Genomic DNA, 26,481 nt, shown 5'->3' with positions numbered 1-26,481 from the left:
TGAATTGCTTGCTCACTACTGTGTCATATAATGTTAAAATTGAATCATTAGTTGAGAGATCCAAAGTTGAAGAAAATGTCAATTTGTGTTGTTGTGAACGCAAATGTAAACCAATCTTAAATTTGGTATTAAAAAAATGATTTTTCACTCCATCTCCCAGGATTTTGGATCCATTCAGCTGGTGATTTAGTGATCTGGTTGGAGGCAATAAAATGAATTGAACTTGACGGACATTCTGTTTGTTTGTCTGAGCTGACCTCTTGCCTCTAGACACTTGGTAATAAATAGCACGTCTGTATTCTATCTGATGCATATAATGTCTGACACTGGTGCAAATGGATGTTTTTGGCCATTGTTGAAAGGAATCTATTTAAAAGACAAGTGTGTTAGATGTAATTTTGTAATTTGAGAATGTAATGTCTTTCAAAATACTTTACATAGTTCTCCCCCTCTGCAGATTTCTTATGATATCATTCAGCTCATTAACGATACTGTTTGATTAGCTTACATTGGAATTCAAGTAGGTGAATCTGGTTATCACTTTTGTTTCCACATATACCCATGCCCAAATTAGAAGTGAAATGCCTCATTCTCGCCTGGCTTTTTATCTGGAAACGCATGAAAGGATTGATAGAAATTTGCTTAACTTTAGCTTAAGAGGAGCAAGTTGAAGAGATGAAACATCTAGGCCTGTACTTAAGTTAATTGATATGCCAAAATTCCATAGACCATTTTTATGGAAGGTTAACTTAACAACATTCATTTTGGGAAGGTAAACATATTGATGGATCAGCTAATATTTCTGCACTCACTAATAATTTTTTTTCAATAGATTAGAAAATCAGTCAAAATTTAAATTGGAAACAGCTGATTCATGTTTTAATCTGTTTCTCCAATCACATTTCTTTGTGATTAAAAGTGGCAACATTGGTACTGTACACTTGAATTCTGACATTCCTTTCCGGATCTGATCCTCAGTCAGTCTGATAGATAAAGAATAGATAAATGTGATGCAAATTGGCACGCTTCAATTTTCCCTTATTCAAGTTAAAACTTTTCAGTCATGATTGGAGAAATGGATATTGGAATTGAAATCATTGGAATTAATATTTTCCATTTCAGAAAATGTATTTTGGCCAAGAATTTAAAAATGTATTATGTTGCTGTTTCTTTGTAACAACCAGTGAAATTCACTTATTTCTGGGAAGACAAGAGAGATTCTTTTTTTAAAAAAGTGGGTAGGCTGACAACTTATTTATCTAGAACTGTTCAATGTATTGCTGTTGGCCCAATAATCTCTGGATCTGACCATGACCTTTGCGATAAAGCTAAGTGCTCTTTCCCCTCTTTAGGACAAAAATGTTTCCTGTATAATTAATATTTTACAGCATCTTGCCTCAGCTTTCATTCAGTTTTCTTTAAACCTTTGGTATTTTATCAGTTTAGATACGATACAATTTAACCAACCAGAACATAGTTGCTTCAGAATTTCTTTTCGTGATGGGAAAGCAGTATGGCTGTTTGCAGCACAACTGCACCTTATTGAACAAACTGATACGGCTTACCATTGCATAACACTTACTATTTTGGAATTATACATGATAAATGACTATGTAATGCAGATGACTATGTAATGCAAATCATGTTATCACTGCTATGAGACTGTAGCCTCTTGCTATTTGAAACTGATCTTTTGTGCATCCTGACTCTCTACAGTTATGGAGTCATTGCTAATGGCTGTGCAACCTGCCCAAAGCTGACATGTGAGCGCTCAGGCTGTGCAACTGAATTCTGTTATCATTGCAAACAACTCTGGCACCCGGACCAAACCTGCAGCGAAGCTCGTAAACAGAGAGACGTGTTTGTGGCTGGGATAGAAAAACACTCTACCTCTCTTATTCACAGTGAAGAAACAGACAATGGTAAATACTGCCTTTGCTGGAAGAAAAATGTTTAATTAGTTAATTTCTTGTTTGAAACATTGAGGAAGTGCATTCTCTCAGAGGATCCTAAATAGATTCATCAGTATATATTTGAAATACAAATGGTTGCCATCACCAGAGGGGTTCATTAACAAGGTTAGCCACTGCTGGTATGTGGTTATCTGTTTCGTGTCCATCGTTTCTAAACCTTACCTGGTTAGCTTCACTTAAATTTTTACAACAAGCTGACTGAGCTGTGGAAGTCAATGACAGCTACAATCTATATAACTTGTGGAGGTACTCGGAGCTTGATTCTGCTCATATTTATACTTTATGTGATCTCTTTCTGAAAATCTGACAAGGAACTTAGTAGAGCAATTAATATTTTTACTAAGCAGGCAGCAAGGTCATCATAATGTGCTACAGCAGCTGAGTCATTTTATATATGAGGCTGTGCAGACACATCCTTCCCAGTTCACTGTTTCTTTAAATGCTACTTTACAATATCAAAGTTGAATCAGGCAGACTAGAGCGGCGTCTGTGCAACAAGAATGTGAACATTTAGTGCTAGTAACATTTTTGTGTAATATTTAATAACATTCCTACCTTGCATTGTATTAGAGTTGTTGGATAAAATTGTTAAGAATAGAAATGGCTAAACTCCATTTATGAAATCAGTTATTGCTCAAAGCACTAAAGTTTAATTATTGTTTCTTCTCTTCATGTTAGAGTTAGAAACTGGAAAAGAATTTAATGTGGCTTTTTTGAATAAACCTGTCACGTTCAAACCAAATTTCTTCAAGTTAATAATAGTAACTTTATACTAGATGGACTGTAGTTCATAAATTATTTGATTGATATTTTGACTTCAAGATATTTGGATATTAGAGGCAGATTTAATAGAAATGATGCCATGATTGAATCAAACTGGATTAAACCATCCAAGATGCCGGTGGTCATCAAGGTCTACATCTCATGCCACCACTATGCTGCCTTTATCTTATCTCATTCTTGTTGAGATACTAAATAGTTTTAACTGTTGCTGGCTGGACTCTTGCTTTCCCTGATACACTGTTCCTTTGTTCCCAGACCCAGAAAGAATCCTTGAATGATTCTGCCAACACTGATTTTTGCTTTCCATTTTGACACAAGACCTCCAAACCTAAATGGAAACTTGCTGCAGTGCAGACATTCCACTGTGTTTAATGCTTTAATGCTTGTTTCTCATAACTTGATTTTGACAACTAAAATAAAGAAGGGCAGATGGCTGAAATATCCTTTTGTGAGCAGAAAATTCTCATTTTTACAGTTGTTTACTTTTCTGTTTAATGCAAACAGTGTGACTAACTGAAAAGTAAGAAAGGAAGTTGGTAGGGTCGCAGGGAGATAGTAAGAAATGCATCTGCTGACCCTAGAAACTGTAATTGAGATGATGTTTCATAAAGTTTAAATGATTTTGTGGACTGGAACAAAAAAGCAAGAAATACATAAAATTGTTCCAGTATATATGCACTTTTAAATTTTGTTGGCAAAATTATAAATAATCTGGAATGATTTTATTTCCAATTCCTGTTTGTTTTCTTGCTGGGAAGCGAAAACTACCAGTTTCAATGTTTGTCCACAAGAGTCTTGGGAAGTGACCCCGACTTGGGCCAGCCCAAGTTTACAACTACTTGAGATATCCAGGATTTCTTCGGGTCCATGTCGTCAGTTGTGCAGTGCATCAAATTTTGGTGTCCATCTTGTATTGGGCAAAAAAATAGGAATAGAATAAACACAACTTAACAAGATCCCCTCATTCAGGGTGATAATATATTTAAAAGAAAATCAGTTTTTCTATAGCTGTTATTCTTATTCATTTAGGTTTGCTTTCCATGACTTGATTCGATTGATTAATAACTGCCTGTTATTATTTGCCATAAATAATAGTTAAAACAACCATGCATTAAATTTCCAAAATGATAAATTCAAATATTTGCTTGATTCATGGTACCTAATTTTTGTCTTTAGGCTTTAGACTTTTTAGAGACAGTGTGATGGTTAAATATTGACTTGTATATTTGCTTAAATTTGTCATTTTTTTTAGCGTATTATGTTATTGGATTTCATAGTGTGCAACTGTAAAGAAAGAATGTCTGAGGGAAAAAGAATAGAAACAGTAGTAAGGGGTGGTGTATGAACTAAAAGTGAATAAATAAGGTTCCCGGGTTAAAAAAGCCCAACTTATGGACACCTCTACATATGAACAAGCTCCTGTAATATTATTAAATTCATAAGTTCAACATGCATGCTAGCTTCCTTTCTCACTCCACCTTTAGTAATTGTTCTTATCAATCGTGTGCTTTTGATGCCATTCATTACAATACTGTGGAGGTATGGTTACTGTATCGAGTGATTTTGTGTATTTTCTGACTTACAGACGAAATTGACTGTAAGGGCAGAGCCCGTTTGTTACTTGGGTGGCCTGTATAGGAGAAGTAAACGCAAGGCAATTAATAAATTCTTTTTTGGACTATAAAACAATTATAAACACATGGAAAGAGTGAAATGAAATTGATGCACGGAATCCAGACTTTGGCCATATTACAGATTTTAAGCAATTAAATATAATAAATTTAGATTTTATACATGATGTGTTTTTCCTGATCAAGAATCGTGCACCACAGAAGGGCACCGTGAGATCAGTCGTATCTTTTGAAAGAGCTGTCCACTCAATCTCATCCCTTTCTTTCCCATAGGTCTGTAAATGTTTCCTTTTTGGGTATGTATCCAGTTCCCTTTTAGACTTTGCCACAATCTTTTCAGGCAATGCATTCCAGATTGTCATAGCATAATGTATAAAAAATGTTTTTTTGTCTGACCCATTTCCCATAAATCTGAATGTTCTGTTTACAATTTTGTATTTGGTCTAACAAAAGCCATCATAATTTTGAACACGTGTATTAAATCACCTCTTAACCATCAGTGCTCTAAACTAAAGAATATAAGCCCAGTCTCTCCACATAACTGAAAACCAGCACTTTTGATACCATTCCAGTAAATTGCCCTTCCTCTCTCTAACTCTTAAGGTTTATTAACTATTTGGGTAATTTGCTTATAGGTACTGATATGATTGTCTTCATACATGCTGGAGGCATGCCATCTATTTAATTAGCTTGTATTTCACTCTTGCCAGAAAAGCTAGTTCTGACTGTTAATATCAAATTTTAAATACTTATGTACTCAAAATTCTAAATTACAATAATTATCTAGCTGATCTGCTGACGAGAGATAGAAGTTGTATATAGTTGTCTATAAGTTGTTATAGAAATTATTCCTTGCCTGGGAAAGTAGCCTTGGCTTTCTGTGCAGGTGAGATCAGACACAAATTGTTTTGAACAACTTCTAGATCCTAACCATGAGTGACCTAGGGTTTTTATTTTAAATGTCTGACTGTTCCAGAGCATCCAGATCCACATATTGATGTGCCTTATGAATTGATACAAAAAAAAATCCATGGTACAAGATAGATGTTAAATGTCTTTAAGTGACCCTGAACTGCATTCAAGCATGAAACTTGTAAAAGTGAATGGCACCAATGAGAACTATTAGTGTTAAAAAAAAATGTTGGAAAAAATATCTGTAACTAGCATGTTTTTTTTAAAAACAACTTCTCTAATTAGGATATTTCAATGGTGACAGTTAACCATCAGTAGATATCAATAGAGTTTACACCTATCCTCTGCAGGAGTTTGCGTACAGCAATATTCATACCATTATCTAGAAGTATCTGATGCCTATACCATTTGAATTAATTTTGGATCTTTTAAACTTAGATATAAGATCACATTTTGGAAAAAGGGCTCGATAATGAAGTTTTGCCTTGGACTTGCTGGGTCAAGCCTTTTAATTAGCACATTCAAATGAAATAAGGCTTGATGAAATTTATGTTTGGCAAGAAAAATAACTGCACTTTTGATGTATCACTTACAGTGACATGCATTCTCAGTAACTGATACTGGTCTGATCATTTAATAGATTAAAAACATGCATGTAGAATATATTTATTTGGGCAGGTGATGTGTTTTATATGAACAAATGAAGATCCAGTTATTGGATTGAATAGTGACCTTCTGGATTTCTTCTGCACTTTCAGTTTTTCAGTATACCTTCAGTTTAGAAAAGCAACCTCTACTGCCAATTGAGTCATGTATAGTGTATGCAAGTCTGGTATTTGTTGGCTACTTAAGCATTATGCCTTTAAAAGTTCAGGCAAGAAAGTGAAATCATATTATGTTAATTGTAGCAAAATGTCACATTATCACTGACACTCAAAAAAAAAGATGAAATTTTGGCATTCTTATGCACTCAAAATTCTAGATGTACAATAATCAACTAGGTTGAGGCTGCAGCTGTGATGATTTGTATGCCAATTAAGGTGCTATTTATTGAATGTTCATGGATTTTTTCCATCAATGGCATGATGTTGAGATAAATTGTGGAAAGTCTAGACTATACAGATCTTGTATCTTGCAAAATAATCATAGTAACTTGTATTTAATGCACTTTCCATATACTGTTCAAAATACATCTATATTTTATTAAATCACATGCACATTTTATAATTTCTCATCTGTTTTTATCCACAAACTGGAAATTTTCAACTTGTTTACAGGCTTTAAAGAATAAACAGATTCCAGCTCTGCTGCCAAATGGGGACAGAAAATTGCATGGCAAATGACATCATCTCATAATACTCCCTCTCCATAACGGGCTCATTTACTCCTGTGACTACACAGGCTAGACTACAGTTTCCTTGAGCAGAATAAGTTTTATGTGAACTGAAATCTGCATGTTTAGTATCTGCCAAGTATAACTTGAGGCTGGCCATGTCTGATAATTATAGTCTGCATCATGCTAAGTGATTGAGAAATATGTGGGATGCTCACCATCTGCTCTTGTCAACAAGATAGGTGGATAATAATACCTGTCTTTCCCCCTCATCCCCCTCCCCTCCCCCCACCCCCCCAAAAGAAAAATCAGGCTAAAATTAATTGTACTGTGTTACTTGTAAAAAGAATTAATACAGTACCATAAGCAAGCTTGCATTTTGTACAGGTGAAGGTGACTTCTTTAAAACAAAGACTATATCTGCACTTCTTACAGGTTCTCTCAGTAAGTTATGTGGAATGCTGTTTGCACTGGTAAATACCTATAATTCTTTCTTTCTTAATTCCTGTTATCCCGTGTATGAATAGAGACTTGGTGAATGGAAGACTGAAGTAGTCAAGAGGATCCCTGGATCTTGAGTAAATTTTCCTTTTAAATAACATTCAAACACAGTTCTTGATTATATCACACATCTTTGCTGATTTCATTCAGCAGCGAAAACCAATGCCTCACTCAGTGTTGCTGATGCTAAATCACTTTTTCTGATAATTTATGATAATTGTCGTTTATTTTTTCCCCAGTAATCTTGAGCAATAAATTGGAAATCGCTGAAGTACCACACAAATTACATCTTTATTGGCAAACTGTACACATTAATGCCTTTTTAAATCTTTTGCTACAGCTAAATATTGCCTTAATTGATGTCTGAACAAGGCACATTTGTTCTCTATTGCAAGGTGTCTCCTCTGTTTTTGAAAGTCAGTTTGGGTGGGGAGGAGAGAACAATCTCCATTTTGACTTCGAGTATTTTAAAATTTCGTAGGGGCATTTGAGATGTGGTTCTGGTGCAGACTTCCTCCCAAATCTTAGCTTTTCTTTATGAATGAACCTGAAGAGTGTTTCAGTAAGCTATTCAACTTCCTGGGATATTGGAACTGAGCATGAACATTGGAAGTGGTATCAGCAGGCAAATCCTTGGCTGAATTTCAGTCTGGACTTTCTGCCCTCCAGGATAAATTGGGCTTTGCCAAGACCAGAAAATTCCTTGTACGCATAAATGTTCCACAAGCCAAGTACTGCTGAAGGTGGAAATCTAGAATAAAACTGGAAAATGCTGGAAAAATATTCAGCAAGTTGGGCAGTATCTGTGGAGAGAGAAGCAGTAACTGTTTCAGGTTGATGACCTTGCATCAAAATTACAAAATGTTGGGGGGGGGTGGGGTGGGGAGGTGGGAAACAAGTTCTAAGTTGTGCAAGAACAGGGGCTGGGGTAGAAAGAACAAAGGGGACGGTCTATGATAGGGTAGAGAAGAGGAATGATTGAATGATGCAAGTGGATATGGTCTTGGCTGAAAGATGGTGGTAAATACTAGTGACTAACAAATTTTGTCTGAGGAAGGTGTAAATGAAAATACATGAAGGAAATCTGAAATTGCAAGAAGAGGGGAGAGGAAAAATACTGAACGCTGAAGGAATGTAAGATATCAGGCTGCAAAGGCTAATTATCTGAAATTGTTTAATTCATCAAGTCCAGAAGGCAGTCATGTAAAAAGAAAGAAGGTATGGTGCTGTTCCTCAAACTTGATGAGGTTCATTGGAACAGTTTAGGAGGACAAAGTGGAAGTGTGAAAGAGAATTAAAGTGACAGGCAACTGGAAGTTTGAGTTCTTTCTTGTAGATTGCAAAAGAAGCTACTGTATGTCACATCACACAGTGCATTTACAAACTGAGCTCAGTGGTTGGTATCAGCTTTGCACCCATAATAATGCACTTGTTAAGTGTTGACCATTCAACAATGGAATTGCTTCCTGAATATTTGTCCTATTGTTGATTATTTCCCTCACTTTATCAAGTTAGATCACTTTGAATATGATTCAATGAACTTGCTGAGGGCTAGGGTGAGTTGGGGGAAGGGTGAGAATAAGATTGATGGTGGGTGGGTGGGCGGAGGGCACTGATTCGAGATTTCTTGTTTGTAAAGTAAGAAAGATTGTGCTTCCCTCCCCAATCCCTTCCTTGTGTAGCTGAAGAAATCAAGCCGTGTCCACGATGTGGTGCATTTATCCTGAAGATGAACGATGGAAGCTGCAACAGGATGACATGTGCTGTGTGTGGCTGCCAGTTCTGCTGGCTATGCATGAAGGAAATTACAGACCTGCACTACCTCAGGTACAGCACAATAGATTCTTAATATTTAGAACTGTTCTGAACAGGATTGTCTAACTTCTGAATAGGGTTTCAATTTTCTGTACAAATCCAGATCATTGAAGTGAATGGGAGAATATTTTACAGCTGTGTACGGCTACCTCAGCCTGAAAGATGCGATAAATACTGCATTATGCTTCCATTGTGTCTTTCTGCCCTGTGCCTGATAACTAATCACAAATAAGTAATGAGGCAAGAAAATGTTACCGGCACGTCAGCTAAATACAGTGTCAACTTGAATTTGATTTTCCTTTTTCTGCCACCCTCTCTGCTAGCTAGCAACAAGAAAGCTATTTTCAGTCGTCTTTGCTTTTGAGGTGTCTCCCCTTGTAAAATGTCATTAATGTTAAAGGTTCATTTACCATTTTGGACACTAGATCAGGCATGTATGTCTGGTGAGTCTGGCATTGAATTACACCATATGCCAACTGAAGAACCTGGATAAATATAAGAGTGCAGATTGTACATTATACAAGTTATATGTGATAAAGAAGTTAATTTTGCTTTAGTTTGAATTGATTTATTGTTAGTGTGCAATTTTCTTGATTTTTTTTTATTTTGGATGGAAAAATATCTTCAGTTCTGCAAATCCTTCTTAAGATGCTGAAAGTACATAATGGATTAATTCTTTCCACCTGCTTTAAGTGGGGTGAGGGGGTGGGGTTGGGTGGCAGGGAATTTTGGATCCCTACAGTACTGCAGACACAACTAAGCTAGGTAAGCATAATTTGGTTTATGTTTCATTCACTTCTTGTGGGATGATCTACTTACGTGCTGCATTGTGGTTCTGGTTAAAAAGGAGTACTTTTAAGGGGTCAGCAGTTTGATTCTGTATATGATTAATGTTTCATTTCTCAGTGGAAATTGAATAAGTTCATTGTACAGGAAATAAAGTTGGCAATAAAATTGAATGTTGGGAATACTCAGCAGGGCACATGATATCTAAGGAAAAGAAATGGGTAATATCTCGGGTCATTGTCATTTCATCAGAATTGGGAAATTTTGGAGAAATAAGTTTTCAGAAAAGAGGGAGGGTAGAGCGAATACAGAACATCTGTGATAGGAAGAGGGCAGAGGGGGAAAAAGGCTCTGAGTGTGTAAATATGAAATACTCAGCTGGGATTGCTGATTACCTGAAATTGTTAAATTGCAAGTTATGTAATGTGCCTATTGGGAAGATGAAGTGTTTATTGAGCTTGGATTTTGTGGAACCAGACAAAGGAGTCATAGTGAAGAGAATAGAGAATTAAAGTGATTGGCTAAGGTCACCCTTGCAGTTTGAATAGAGGTGTTCTGCAAAGCAGTCATATAATCTGCTTTTGGTTGCCCCACTGCAGAGAAGATCGTATTGTATGCAGTGCATGCTCTAAACTGAAGTACAAATAAATTACTGTTTTAACTGGGAAGGTAGTTGCTGGACTCAGTGGCTTGTGGTGGGTACCTGTGTCACTCAACTGAAACAGTCATAGATTGAGATAGACCACCTGAAGGTGAGAGCAGACTGGAAGCTGACAGCATGGATGATAATTTCATGTTCAGTGTAACAATATGAAGCAACACCAGTACAGTCACTATGTATGGGGCTTGGGGAGGGGGGAATAGACTTGAGTAGGACTGAAGCAAGGAATGTTCCATGTATCCTACAGACTTGAGCAGGACTGGTCGGGACGCCTTAGGCAGTCTTTATTCCCCTTTCTCATAACAACAAAAAACCTTAGATATTTAAGTAAACTAGGATTGTATTGTATTCCCTTGAGTTAGGAATATTGAGGTTTTTTTTAAACATTGTGCACTGAAGGGCTTGTACTGTGCTGTTATGTTCTATGACAGATACAGAAATACTTCAGAACAAGACATTAGAATCTTGACACTAGGGCTCGTTCATTTAGCAGTGTCATCATGAAGCACTCTCTCCACACATAGGCTAATGCACTGTCTCCCGAAAGTCAAAGTCGAGTTTATTGTCCTATGCATGAATACATACATGCATAGGTGCAATGCAAAACTTACTTGCAGCAGCACCACAGGCACATAGGATCAGATAAGCAACATTCACAAGAAAAACATAGATTAAACATAAGTTATACATAATTTCTTTTCCAAGAATTTCAAAAGATTGTGGGTGCCAAGCCATTAGGGTTTTCAAGACTGAGTTTCGTAAGTATTTGTAACTAAGAGATATGGAACAAAGGCAATTAAAGTTATAGGACAAATAAGCCATTACCTAAAGGCAAACAGAGTTGAAGGACTGAGTAGCCACCTTTTAATCAAACAGCCATGGGGGAGGTTCTAAATCATTCTCTCTGAGGAAAAAATGGCAGCAATGCTGAGAGGATGGTGGGTGGGCACCCAATAATCTGTGCAGAGCTGTTTTGATGAAGCAAGAGTTTCTGCTGCCACTTTGTACAGTGGTGGCTGAACTAAAAGTGGCAGAGAGGGGAGAACCATTGTTGATGATGAAGCCTGGATAATGTTCATCAGATTTTTTCACACTGCATCATAAACAAAAACTATAATAGGAGTATAAAATACACTAGTCCGTATTGAGTAGGAGTATTTGCATGAGGAAGGTTCAGAATTTGCTTTCCCCTCTTAAAAATATGTTGGTCAATTATGCGGTGATATCATTTTGTTCCTAAGAGTAATAAATTACACAGTGTCTAAGCTTAACATTAATAACCTTTGCTTTCTCCTTCAATTTTTCATTCAAGGAAAAGAATTTCAAACTAAAAATATTTTGCCAGTTTCACTGGCCTTCTGAAATCTGTCAAACATTCATTAAACTGTCATTCACTAATGTTTTCTTTGGAATAAATAACAGTATTTGTTTTCTGATGGACTACACAGAGATAATTTAGTTCAGGTGATTTAAGAGGTAGCTGAGTCAATTTTAGTAATAACATATTTTCTGCCATCCAGTGGCCGCCATGGTGCCTTGCTGTGCAGATACCAGGATGTCTGTTTAGCAGGCAGCTCTAGGAGGACAAGTGCATGTGAAAACCCAACCAGCTGAAGGAAATGCCTAAAATGAGGTAAATGAGCAGGTTTGAGGATGCCATGGTTTGGCTAAAATGGTTTACAATTAAACCGTAATCTTTTAGAGTCCATAGCAAATATATAGATGTTCTGCAGCTAAACTATTGAGTTAGTTCATAAGGTGTGTATCCCACTTCAGCTGGTCATTTGACCATAAGGGTATAGGAGCATAATGATGATGGTACCTTTTTTATTTACTCATTTTCTCAAAAGAAGCACTTATTACCCATCCCTAATTGCCCTTGAGAAGGTGATAGTGAGCAGCCTTCTTGAGCCACTGCAGACCTTCTGGTGAAGGTCGTTCCACAGAGCTGTTTGGCAGGGAGTTCCAGGACTTAGACCCAGCATAAATGAAGGCACAGGAATACCTTTCCAGGTCAGCTGGGTGTACGACTTGGAGGGGAACCTGAAGGTGGTGAAGTTTCCATGCATCTGCTGCCATTGTTCTCCTAGTGGTAGAACTGTGGGTGTGTAAGGCACTGTCACAGTGGCTTGGGTGAAAAAATGTACTGCAAATATATAGATGATATATCCTGTAGCCACTGTGCACCAGTGGTAGAGAGAATGGATGTTTCGGATGGTGAGTGCGGTGCCAGTGAAACAGGCTGCTTTGTCCTGGATTGTGTCAAGCTTCTTAAGACTTGTTGGTGCTGCCCTCATCCAGGCTGATAAGGCCTTGGAGTGTCAGGAGGTGAGTCACCCCCACAGGATACCCAGCCTCTGACCTGGTCTTATATCCACAAATGTGACCAGCAATCCCAAAGCCTAGACTAATATCTGATGGCATGGGTTCAAATTCCACAGTAACAGCTAGAGATTTTCAAATCTGTTAATTTGGTAACAGATTGTTATAAATAAACATCTGGTTTACTAATGTCCTTTTAGGAAGGAGAATCCATATCTGGTTTGGCCCACATATGATTCTAGACATAAGCAACAGTTACAAGCCAATCGTGTTGCACTAAAATGTCTTAGAAAGCCATTCAGTTGTGTCAGACTACCATGAAAAGCATCAAGTAAAACTAAGCACCAGACTGGAGAAAGGCATTACCAGCCTAGTTGACTCAGAAACAGGGGTTTTTCAGTCATGGGATTTGGACTAAAATTGGACAGAGCTATTGCGCAAACCTATCAAGCAACAACCTGACTTAGTCATGTTTTCAATTTTTCCAGCCTAGTTTATTTTTATACATCTGAAGTAATCTCTGTATGTCTTAAATTATTACTCCATCATCTCTTTCCAGCCAACAGGCATACTAGAGGTGTGAGGACAGTGGTATGTGGTGGGATGGGAGTAGCCCTGACATTCAGTCTTCTGAATGTCAGGGCTGCAAGTCCCATTCTATCAGATTATAGGTTTTTTCTTGCCATTTTCCAATTATCACTTGCTCTCCAATGATATTTCATATTGAAAACCACTTGGAAGAAGCACTGATCAGAAACGTCACAGGATTTATTCTGATTGGTAATTTCAATCCCCCATCATTAAGAGGGGCTTGATAGCATCATGTGACTAAGCCATAAAGGACATAGCTGCCAGACAGCCCACAGCAGGTGCTGAGGGAACCAGCATAAGGGCAAAACCTATTCATGCTGATCAGTCTAAGCATTATCGTGTGCCTGCCCATGATGTCATTGGTAGAAATGACCATTTAATTTTCCTTGTGGAGACTTAAGTCTGAGGGTACCCTCCAAAATTGTGTGCCATGACCACGATGCTGAATGGGATTGACTAAGAAATGAACAAACAGCAAAAGAACTGGATGTCTGAGGTGCTGTGAGACATCAGCAGCAGTGGAAGTGTGATCTCCCACTGTCTATCACCTTGTGGCAAGCATGTCACTCAGTGTTCCAACCCAGGGAGTCAATCATAGCTCAGAGGGTATTATGGAAGGATGTGCCAGGAGTAGTACCAGATGCATCTATAAATAAGATACAAAGTAGTGAGCCTACAATATAGGCCTACTTACATGATGGAAAGCAGAAACAACATGCAGTAGATGGAGCTGAATAGTGCCACAACCAGCAAATTAGATCAAAGCTCTGCAATCTTTCCACATGCAGTAGAGAATGGGAGTGATCAATTGGATAACTGGAGGAGGAGAAAGCTTCCACAAGCATCCCTATCCTCAACTGCTGCAGAAGCTAGCATATACATAGAAAACAAATATTTGCAGCCGCCTTCAGCCAAAAGTGCTGGTTGGATATATCATCTTGACCTTCTGTGATCCCTCCTTTGCACTGAAGCTAGCCTCAGCCAATTGCATTAACTGTTTATTTATTGTTCAATATATCAGATGCAGGAAAGACTTTGGGTCTTACCAATATGCTGACTGTAATACTGATGACATGTTCCATGATTAGCCCTCCTTTAGCCCTACTGTTCCAGAACAACTAAAACATCAGTATCACTGGGAATACAATGCCCAAATGTATTCTGTTCCCAAAAAACAAAGCATATACAATCCAGCCAAATACTATCCCATCATTTTCTCAAATATCTACAAGTTGATAGACAACACACACAAAAGGCTGGAGAAACTTGGCAGGTTAGGCAGCATCTATGGAGGGAAATAAACAGTCGAAGATTTGGGTCAAAACAATGTAATTTACAATGCCAGAAATAGCATGCATTGTCTGCAAGCAATAGCATGCTCACTGATGTGCATTTTGGGTTCTGTAGAGCCACTGTTAAAGACCTCAATGCAGTCTTGATTCAAAAATAGATAAAAGCTAAACTCCAGAGACAAGCCAAAAGTGAATGATTATGATACAAAATCAACAAGGCAAAATGTGGGGTCAAGAAGCCGCGATGAGATTGATGTAGATGGGAGTTGTCTTGGGATGTTGCTGCAGTTCAAACACTAAAAAAACAGCTGATGCTGGAAGTCTGTTTTTTCCATGGCCGCAGTTCCTCAGGGTAGAGTCCCCAGGCCCAACCATCATCTGTTTAATTATTGACCTTTCCTTCATCATGATAGAAGTGAGATGTTTGCTGATGATTGCACCATGTTTTATTTGTAACATCTAAGATAATGAATGTAGGAACTGTATTCAGCAAGACCCTTCAACACTCAGGATTGTGCTTGTAGTGGCTTAATGTTCTGGTGTGTGGCTGACAAAATTCCTTCTCCTGCAAAAAGATTCTATTGGAGGATAGTGTTGTCCAGAGGGTCACGATAATAGATCTTATTTTTAGTGAATGTTGAGTGTTAGGCATTATCTCCTACACTTTAAGTGGGCAAGTCAATGATATGAAGGTTAACCTCCAGGTGTGCAAGCTTTGCTGCAAACTGCAGTTTAAGTACTGAAACTGAGGTGACCTTTGTCCAGAATGTAGTTCTAATAGGTTGAATCGTTTCTCATTAGTTCTGAAAATTAGGTCTACTCATGTGGAACATTTATCGGGGGGAGGTTCTGCATTGCCGGAAGAAAGATCAGAAAAAAATTTGTTGAGGGAGCAATGTAATATTGTTTGACACCAGTTTCTCTCTGAGATTGGCTCTGGCACTGACCCATAACTAGCAGACCATCATGAAACAAACACAAGATGGAAAACTATTTCTCTGGTCAACAGAATTTGAGAAAAGTACTTCACGGTCCCTTTTTGTTGATGGTTAAGGGCTTTTAATGAGGTTGTAAAAAGGCATCTGTAGTGGTTGGTGCTGTTCCCTATGTTAGAGCCGTCGTGTGGTGAAGGTCACATCTCCACTGTGCCTCTAGATGGGTGGAATCCACACTGTGATTTGAAGAGCAGCTGTTCAGCCACTAAGAGAAGGTAATCGAGGAGGATCCCAGTGAAGACTGGAGGACTGCGACAGAAGATCGCAGACTCTTAGCGTACGCATGCATGTGCACACCTAGAAATGAGCGTAAAATGTACATCAATGCTTCCAACATGACAAGTGTGCACACCACCACCTTGTATGTAACTGGAACTAGCCTTTTGCCTTGGGTTTTCTATCACTTGTTTGAGGTCCACCTCCTGAAGTACGATTTTTTGAAAGCATTAACCTTCATTCTGTTTTGCTCAAGATGAGCATCTACATGTGGCTACCGTTAAGCAAATGAGTACCTCCTGCCAGAAGCCCCACCAATGGTCATGAATGCTTGCTTTGTCTGCAGGCCACTGCTAACATTCTGAATCTATAACTCAATTTCAAGTCAGCCTTCAATTTCAAGTCCAATTTCTGCTTTACTATTAGTCCATCACCTATTTTGGTTTGAAAAATGCTGCAGTATGTACTTCTACCCTAGTATTTTTAATATGCAGCCTTGTGTACTCTACAGTTTAGTGCTTTTGAATCTGTTTTTAAATTCTCCCGGGTAAAGAATTGACTTCAGTACCATTCCAATTTAAACACCATTTTACTTACCTTTTAAGTGGGTTTGTCTGCTGCTGCCCATTGGCTTAGAAACTGAGTTTAATAATCTGATATACTCATGTCAGTTATTTCCATGCATTCATTGGCCTCTTATAGATGTTTTTGCAATTTATTAACTCGTGCTTCCTGTATTTAATGGTTTCTGGAAGTCACAGTCTTTGTTTCCAAAGGGAGGTGATCCATTTTAACTTAATTTGTTATCCTTGTGTTTATAGTCCCTCTGGCTGCACTTTCTGGGGCAAAAAACCTTGGAGCCGGAAGAAGAAGATTCTCTGGCAAGTGGGCATGTTGGTTGGTGCTCCAGTTGGAATTACATTGATTGCTGGCATTGCTGTTCCGGTTATGATGGTTGGTCTCCCTATCTATGTGGGACGAAAGGTAAGGAGGACATCAAATGAAATCATACACGGGCCTTTTGCATTTGCAAGGTTACCTTCCTTTTACTTTAGTAGAGTTTTGGTAAAGCAGTATGCATTTAATTATTGACTCAAAACTGTTGTTAGACTTGGCAGAATATGTAAATGTTTTTCCTGTATTTATTTTGCAAATATAGGGGTGGGGCGATTTTCTTGTATGTTTTTACTCTCTCCTCTCTGCCAATCCATTCTAAGCAGAAAATAGGCTCTCACAATGTGGGAATTCTATCTCTTTCAGTCCATCTCCCCTCACAGTGAATTAATATGGATGATTGATTCTCCATTTTCCTGCTGCAGCATGGCCATCCCAACCATCCAGTTGCTTTTGTCACTCCCTCCAATTAAGTAGTATTCCAGCATGAAATAAAAATGGAAACATTTGAATGTTCACAGTAGGGGAGACAGATTGAGTTGGAAGCAAAGTTAATAATTGGTTTCCTATTGATGTATTTCTCTCATTTTCTCCTGTGATCATCTTTACAGTTTGAGTAGCTTTCTGTATTTCTACATGCGGCATATTTCTTCTGAAACAACGCTCTTCCTAATGTGCCCAATGAACTTGATTGCAGTTTCTGCTGGAAGGGTTCTAGTGTATGTGTTGTGCTGTTAGGTGGATTTTACTGGTTGCATTTATCAAGCACGACATTATAAGTCTGTAGTACTTTGCTTAAAGGCAATATGAATGATAGATTTTTAAGATTCTTTAAAATTGAGTTATTAAAATAACACAATTATGTGTTTACTCTTTACAGATTTATAGTCGTTGTGAAAGTAATAAGATATCAAATCATAGACGAAGACTTGCTGTAGCTGGAGGAGTTGTTCTGTCGATTATCGTGTCTCCTGTGTTAGCTGCAGTGACAGTTGGTAAGGTTTAACATGGAGCAATAACATCAAGTTAGCTAAATTGTTTATTAGCAGATTTTGCAGCATAAATTTTGCTTTTTTAAGTGAGGATGAATGTTTAGGACCCTTGTATAGATTATTTTTGATGTACAAGAACGACATTTTCTCAGTTTGCAACCGGTCGAAGACCAAGCAAAAGCTATGAGGTTTTGTAAAAAAAAAAATAACTCAAATAATGTGTGCCTCCATGCAAATATCACTGCTGGCATAATAGTGAATGATGTTATTCTCTGAAGCAAAATATTTCAATTCTTCTTTTTGTATTTTTTTTAAGGTATTGGTGTACCTATAATGCTTGCATATGTTTACGGTGTTGTCCCAGTATCACTCTGTCGGAGTGATTGGTGTGGAGTTACAACTGGAAATGGAAAAGGTGTAAAGATTGAAATAGATGAAGATGCTGCCTCTGGTAAGTATAACTAATATTTATTCAAGAACTAAAACCTGCCTAGTTAGACTTATTCTACATGTGTTCTAAATATTTAGCTCCCTGATTGTTCATAAAGTTTGTCATGTATCAAAGATGGTGGAAAAACTCTCAAGAGTAGGAGGAATCCTTTTATCTGGCCTATACTCATTGCTCTAGCTAACTTCTGCATTGTCCTTGTGACAAGTTATTGCATGTTGCAGAGTAAAACAGCAATCAAGGAGACATACAGACAATCATACTTCACAAGAATGGCCCAATCTAGTCCACGTTGCATGCGCAAGCAAAGAAGATTGATCAGCTTTTCAGCATAACAAACAAAGTCATTCCCTTTGTCACAGATGAACCTTCTATCATCTCACTATATTGTTACATGTCCTCCTTTGAAGCATCTAATTCTCTCTTGAGCACATTTGTTTTTCAGTTATCTTTGCTGAAGAGGGAGTTGGCATCAATGGTCCTGATCAGTCATGACTTTATTCAATAATGAAGCAGGCTCAAAAGGTTATGTGCCACAAAAAACAGGGCGCTGGAAGAACTCAGCAGGTCGAGCAGTATCTGTGGAGACAAAAGGTGTATGCTGACCATTTGGGTCGAGATCCTGCATCAGGACTAAGGGGGAGGATTGCCAGTATACAGAAATATGAGGGAGGGGTGGTAAGTGACACAAGGAACCAGATGGGGGTGGGGTGGGGGGGGGGGGAAGATAAGCAGATGGAACCAGGTGGCAGAGGGGAGGAGGGAGGGTGTGAGAAATGTGAACAAAGGGAGAAGAACCCTAGGTGGAAAGGTGAGTGTGTGTAGGAGAATTTATCTGGTTCCACCTTTCACCTACCTGCCTCTGTCCCATCCCTGCCTTGCACTTCTGTACACTGGCAATCTTTTCTCTTCCCTCTCAGTCCTAATGCAGGGTCTAGACCTGAAACCTCGACATGCCCGTTTTGCTGTTTGACCCACTGAGTCCTTCCAGTGTTCTGTTTTTTTTTGTTCCAGATTAGCCACTGTAGTCTCTTTTGTCTTCAAAAGATCAGATGGCCTCCTGCAATTGCTTATCTTGAACACTGTGATTCTTTAGGTGGAAAAGTTATTGCCTCATTTGCCACCTTGGTTCCTGGCTACAAGAGATCATTTATGAGCACCAACAGAATAAATTTGCAAAATCAATCAAATACTTCAAATCTTCCACTTCCATTATTTCTCTTCTTGCCCAGAAATGCAATTTTCAGAAGTTTTATAGACCATGTGAAGAATGATGGTTTATTCCCCCCAACCTCGACTCCTTTTTGATAGAATTTTTGAACTGCGTGCACTGTGAGGACTATTCCTTTTCATTGCTTTTCATAGCCTGGCAATATGTTTACAATAATATGGTTTCCAAAAAGCCAAAATACTTCCCTTTTAGTCAAAATTTAGTTTGGTCTGAATATTTGTATATTGGGACTGGATTCATAGGAAAAATCATATGATCCAAGAATGGCCTCTTTTTATTCAAAAGAATTTCTCTTTTTCTGTCTGTTTTTTGCTTCCTTCCTCCTATTAAATTTTCTATACATTCTTTGTGATTAGATTAGCTGCCACTTTCTTCATCTAGGAGCTCTGTCAACTGCTTCTGAAAGAAGTTATTTTGTCTTTGTCTTCGAACTGCCTTAAGCAACTGGAACGCTTATCTGCGCAAATGCTGATATACCAAAAGTAGACAATTTGCTTCAGGTTGTTATTGTCTGTAGATAAACATAATCAGAGAGAAGAAACTGTTAAACAGTGTCATGCCAGACAAATTCTAAATGTCAAAGCTTGTTTGACCTTGTAGCCATCCCTCTAGATCAATCCACACCCTCACTACTTTGATCAGATTAATTATTCTTAACGTGATTTTGACAACGCTGTTTTTTGGCTTTAAGGTAACGTCAGACATTATTCTTATTCAGCTATAAGCTTGTTCAGTAAAATGGAAATTGTCAATTCAGTGGCGTTCTAACACTTATTCCAATCAAGGATATAGATTTCAACATTGGGACTAGGCAGAGGCCTCTACACTGCTTTGTTGTGGTTAGCACAATGATTTATTCATACTATTTGGAATAATTTCAACATTAGATATTCTCATGTCAGGCATCCACCAGTTGGTTAAATGCACTGTGTTAGTTTATTTTCATTTGATTTTATTTCCTTCCTGCACATTTCCCAATTACCTTTTACTTTAAAGCTGCTGTATGATGTTAACATTTGCAAGGGATGTTTAAATCCATTCCATCCCCACCCTGTCACTTTTATGTTAACAAGTGATCATTGCTAAAATCAGAAGACATTCTGCAATCTGAGTGAAAGGCCATCAGAGCTTCCTAATCTAAAGTGCACTTTTCATGAGATCAAACTCTTTCGTTTGATTTAAGTGGGCTGCAGAGAATCTCAGGTTTCATACTGAAGCACAATTTTATAACTTGTATGCATTTTTATTTCCCTACCATCTTCTCCCAGATTGAGACTGGAATATGCCCATGGTGTAAGTCAGTTCTGTCTTGTATAATTTTATTTACATCCTTTCAAATTTGACTTTTAACTCATCTATATGACCAATACTTATCTGTACTTGTCTCCTGCAATATTGCTGTACTTGTGCTGAAATGAGAACTGTCTTTATTTTGTTTGGAGGGCAACATTTCTGTAATTTCTTTTAACTCTGCACTTTTTTAATGTTGGCCTTAAATGGAAAGGTAAAGCAGAATTGCATTGTAAATTGTACATTTAATTGATGAAACCATTATAAAATTCTTTATTTCAAAGCATGCAGCTTCTTAAAGACAACAGTATAACCTCTGTGTTCCAACTGTATTAAGTGTTGATGCTTCATGTCTTCTCCAGTTAATGAGCCACGCCCAAGGTTACATAACCACAGTATCAGTGGTAGCAGTGTGCAAGAGGTAACCAGTGGTCTGAGTGCAAGTGGAAGTAATCTGGACAGAGCAGGAGTAAAACTGGAAAATGAGCAATCGGCAAGCACAGTAGCACTAGCAGGAAGCATGCTTAGCGCTGAACAGGATTCTTCAAACAGGTGAGTGGATAGGAAAGTTACTTGAAATGTCCTTGTATCTGGGGGTAATTTCCACAAGCCAGTTTGTAAGTCTTTGCTGAGCATAGAGTTATGGACAACATTTAATAGCATTCTAATTGTGTTACTTACTTTAATCATTACTTTTATTAATAAATCAGCATGTCAACTATGAGGTTGTTTGATTTACAATGCAAGTTTGCTGATTGAACCAGAACTCTGCCAAATCTAAGGGACAAGTTGGTTAGAATCCCAGAATCGCAGCCCCCCCCCCTAACCCCCGCCACACCAATCACAATAAAGTAAGGTGGTTATTCCATCCTTTTGCTTCTGTACTTTCACCCCCTAGGTAACAGTAAGCAAATATTTCCATTTGATTTATCAGAAATAAGAATGCTTTGCGTGTATTACTGTATTACAAAATTCCCTAATACTGCCAAGACTGCACTTTTTTCATATGTAGAAAGAGAAAATTTTGGAAATACAACAGGCCAGCAATGTTCCAAAAGAATGCCCAGCTCTTCTCTGCCAATGTTTCACCAGTTCCCATACACTGTTATCCAGATTTGATTGAGTATTGCATCAAGGAGTCCTGACTGAACTGGAGTCAGTGGGAATCAGGGAGAAAACCCTCCACTGGTTGGTATCGTACCTGACATAAAGGTAGATGGTTGTGGTGGCGGGAGATGAATCATCTCAGCCACCTGACATCTCTGCAGGAGTTCCTCAGGGTAGTGTCCTAGGCCCAAGCATCTTCACTTGCTTCATTAATGACCTTCCTTCAATCATAAGTCAGAAGTAGGGATGTTTCCTGATGATTGCACAATGTTCAGCATCATTCGCAACTCCTCAGAAAACCGAAGCAGTTCACAGTCAAATGCAGCAAGACCTGGATAATATCTAGCCCTGGGCTGATAGGTAACAAAGTAACATTTGCGCCACGTAAGTGCCAGGCATTGATAATGTCCAACAAGAGAAAATCCAGTTCTCACCCCCTGACATGTAATGGCGTTACCATCACTGAATCCCCCACTATCAACCTGGGGTTACCATTGACTAGAAACTGAACTGGAATAGTCATTATAAACAATCTGACTACAAGAGCAGATCAGAGGCAAGGAATCCTGTGGCGAGTAACTTGCCTCCTAATTCCCCAAAGCCTGTCCACCATCTACGAGGCTCAAGTCAGAAGTGTGATGGAGTACTCTTACCTGAATGAGTACAGCTTCAATAACATTCAAGAAGCTCGACAGCATACAGGACATGGCAACCTACTTGATAGGTACCCCATCCATAACCATTCACTCAGTCCACCATCGATACACAGTAACAGCAGTTTATACCATCTACACGATGCACTGCAGCAACTCACTAAGGCTCTTTAGACAACACCTTCCAAACCAACAACCTCTACCAGCTAGAAGGACAAAGGCAGCAAAAACATGGGAACGCCATCACCTTGAAGTTGCCCTCCAAACCATTTGCCATCCTGACTTGGCAATATATCACCATTCCTTCACTGTCACTGGGTTAAAATCCTGGAACTGTCTCCCTAAGCAGCATTGTGGGTATACCCACACCTCAAGGACTGCAGCCGTTGAAGAAGGCAGTTGCCCTCCTCGGGGGAAACCAGGAATGGGCAATTCAATGGTGGCTCAGCCTGCAAAGCCCACATCCCTTGAATGAATATACTAAAAATAAAGATGCTGATTGACCTAATGTGTCCAGTCAGTACTTTTTGATTTTAGTTTGTCTCTTTTTTTCCATCATCTGTATATTTTTAATCTTCCCCTTGAATTTGTGGATTTAAATGTATTTAATAATTATGCAATGCATCATGGTTTTGGCAATCTATACTAAATGCTGCTTTTGTTATAGGGAGGGAAAGAACATAGAGGTCCATGTGGATATTGAAACAGAGCCTGGTGGGGCAAAAGACCGCAGCAGCAGTAGCTACTTGTCTGTTCACAGCTTGTCCATGGAATCACCACACTGTTCTCGAGAACTGTTATGCAACACTAACCCAAACACCGAAAGGATTTCCATTCAGACCTGTGTATGAAAGGCTTTAAACACTATTCTTTTCAGGTGCAGTAATTTTTCTCCCATTAATCAAAACTTAAAATTAAAGTATTGTTGAATTGCTGAGTTTTTACAGCTGTAAACTCTTGTATCACAATGCAGATACAGGCAAATGACTGTTTCATTTCTAGGCTTAAACCTTGCTCATCTGACCAATAACAGATGTACTTTTCTTCAGAAAGAAGGAGGTAACATAGTCAATGATTTTAATGAACATCACCAGCCTGGATAACAACAGAGTTTATTGTTGCAAAAACTCAGTCTTAAAATGGCAGTTTATTTCTAAAGCCTGAACTTTTCTAATGGTGACCACTGGAGGGGGTGATTGTTCATAAGAATACTGCATTACTTCACTGACAGCAGTAACGGTGGTTTTCTTATTTCATTCAGGATTGAATGTGCCACCTTCTGCCTATGGCTGGTGAAAATCCACCTTTGATCTCTGTGCTCGATTTCAAACCATGACAACAGCAATTTGACGTTTTAATTACGATACTGCTGTGACATTTGTCTTCTGAGATGGATGCTGAAATACAAACCTGCAGTTTCACCACTGGCTGGCTCTGGAGTTGTATGCGCAGTGTAATATTTGCCAATTTTAAAGGCCTTTTGCTGCAAAGTATCACTATTGTTTAACTGGAAGTACCCAAGAAGTATGAAATCAGTTAGTGTAGAGTTTTGTACAGTCTCTGATTGTGATTCCCTTAAATCCAGAGACCACAGAGTGCCAGAAATGTTTGTTTTGGTATGTGGAATTATTGGAGAAACGGAACAGAATTGACTTCAATAAGACTTAAAGCACTGCAGGAATATACACCGATTATATTAAAAGCTTCTAAGTGCTCAGCAGACAACGTTAGCCTGCAAGAATTCAGAACAGCATGTTTAATATCTCAAATGTGCGCAATAGCAGTGAATAAGTTACCAGGTGTTATTGTTGAATTAAATGAGTCAGCTTTAGCTTTGTATCAGCTGGAAGAAAGTGTTATTTTGGTAATTAACCTCAAATTTTGGAGCTAAATAGTCAGATGGTCCCTTGATAATCTTTGTAAAATGGGCACATTATAATCTTCATTCTAAATTTTAAACCTTGATTGCAGCACATTTTGAGCATGTCCTATCAGAGTGGAGGACCCTTATTTTGCTGCTATGTTGAATTGTGCACCAAAGATTGACTGGTTCCATCTGCAAAAACTGGTTCCATATCTTAAAGGAGCATTCCTTCATAAACTGGACTCTGAGCACACTCGTATTGCTGCCATCATACAATGAAAGCAGTTCCCTGAAGTTTCAAGAGTTGATTTTTATGAATAGAGCTGAAGAATTACAGAGCTCCAAATATGACATTGCCAGGCCCCCATTGTGCCATGTTCTTGCACCCAAAGTGCTATTGCCTTAGTCTTTGAGGATTACATTACAGAAACTGTATGTCACTTCCAGGTTGCAAAGGCAGGCTTGCCAAGCCTAACAGAACAGTTGATTCTTGAAAATAAAAGGATGCCTTGTATTAGAATTTTTTTTAAATAATAAATATTTTCTTCATCATTCGTAAACCACTAAGTGAATATTTTGCAGTATTTTCAATGTGTTTTGTAAAGTCTGTTGTCAAGGGATGCTCCTTTTAAACTGCATGATTGCTTTAATTTAATTTAGAACATAATCCAATTTAAAAGCATATATTGTCAATATTCATTGTAACTTCTGCTTTGCTGTTGTATGAGCATAACCAATGTGCACATGTCAATATGGCAGCTGAGATATTAAACATATTTGCCATTAAACCTGGTGTAATTGTAAGCTGGACCTTAAGACCTTAAGATCATATAAGAGCTATATGTATCTTTAATTCACTAGATTGCACACACAGTGATTGATACAGTCAGAAAAGATTATTATAGTGTGGCTCTCTGCTGTAAAACACAATAGGCTATATAATATATGGATATGAAATGAAAATGCTTTCAATGTAAACAGACAAGTGAGAAATGTTGAATGCATGTCCTTGCCACCCGCAGTGTCTCAAAGAAATATAAGAATGACTTTGTTCTGGTGGGGGCTTTAAAACTATTCAGTGTTATCATGCCCTGTACTCTTTAATGATGTGATCACAATAAGTTGTAAATGTGCATCTATAAGGATATTTGCTAAATATCCAAAAGTATGAATTTGAGTGAACTTTTTCACTATTGAATGATGTCACCATTTAGAAACTTGAATAACTAAGTGTTTAATTTCCATTTCCTGAGACTGGTTAAAATCAATGAACTGTGCAAAACTGGAAATTGTGTTCAGTTAATCAGTTGTTGTGCAGTTTCTGGCCAGGTTCAACACATTCAATTTACTTTAATTTATTATTTTTAAGTTAAAGGTGACATGTCAATTGTAACTTGAATGGAGGAACTTGAGTTTAGAATATAAATGATCCATGTGACCTGCGGATGATTGATGTTATTGGTTATATTTTTAAAGTAATCTATCTTAGCTGTCCCTTATCTTGATGAAGTTACCTTGAAGTATAGGGAATATAGATACTTATTCATAGTAACTTGGTTTGTTTTCACATTCAAGTTTGTTAAAATTGTCTTTCCTCATCAGAAAGGAAAGAATTAAATCTCTTGCTAATGTTGTTCTATGAACACTAACTTGCTAATTTTTAAATAGAATACCTAATTTTTTTTGAAAACAATTTTTCAACAATTGAGTTCCTTTTGAAGACTGGAAATGTGATTACCCTCCATTTTAACTAGTCTTGATCTCAAAGCATTACATGCATGTTTTGTTTCAAGTAACACCACTTTAACGTAATTCTCACTCCATATATAGTTTTGGAAGCAAAAATGCAAGAAATTGTTGAACACCTACAGACTTTTTTAAAATTCTTATCATTAATAAATTTCTTGATATTTTAGTTTTCTGTTGAAAGCTTGATAATTTAAGACTTTTAAGGAGATTAATTTGTATCTTGGCTAGCCAACGTTGTCATAGGGCCCACAATACGTAATACAGCTCTTCTAATCTGTTTGGCCACTCACTCAGATCATGGCAAATCTCTGTATCTGTCTCCAGTCTTAAATTTCAATTAATATGGCATTCACAACTGTTGGAAACGGTTATGTTTTTCAGCTACCTTTTGTATGGAACTTGCTCTGTGCTTTCACTTATAGATGACCCCTCTCCATCTTTG

At 37.9% G+C, this 26,481-nt stretch overlaps 1 protein-coding gene across 8 annotated transcripts in view; it reads left to right on the top strand.

Moving 5' to 3' along the window:
* The window catches only part of si:ch211-278j3.3 (E3 ubiquitin-protein ligase RNF19A), a 65,683-nt gene extending 39,614 nt beyond the window's left edge, over nt 1-26,069 (top strand). For all 8 annotated transcript variants that reach the window (XM_052025106.1, XM_052025108.1, XM_052025110.1 and 5 more), the window contains 8 exons: nt 1,717-1,922; nt 8,816-8,960; nt 16,633-16,795; nt 17,586-17,700; nt 18,014-18,148; nt 21,029-21,218; nt 23,094-23,303; nt 23,688-26,069. In XM_052025106.1, coding sequence (XP_051881066.1) covers nt 1,717-1,922; nt 8,816-8,960; nt 16,633-16,795; nt 17,586-17,700; nt 18,014-18,148; nt 21,029-21,218; nt 23,094-23,277 — 1,138 coding nt within the window. In that variant the 3' untranslated portion in view covers nt 23,278-23,303; nt 23,688-26,069. The remainder of the gene's footprint in view (nt 1-1,716; nt 1,923-8,815; nt 8,961-16,632; nt 16,796-17,585; nt 17,701-18,013; nt 18,149-21,028; nt 21,219-23,093; nt 23,304-23,687) is intronic.
* The last annotated feature ends 412 nt before the right edge of the window (nt 26,070-26,481 follow it).

This window comes from Pristis pectinata, chromosome 10, assembly GCF_009764475.1.
Source record: "Pristis pectinata isolate sPriPec2 chromosome 10, sPriPec2.1.pri, whole genome shotgun sequence".
In the NCBI taxonomy this organism is placed as follows: Eukaryota; Metazoa; Chordata; class Chondrichthyes; order Rhinopristiformes; family Pristidae; genus Pristis; species Pristis pectinata.
This window is presented reverse-complemented; position numbering and strand designations above follow the sequence as displayed.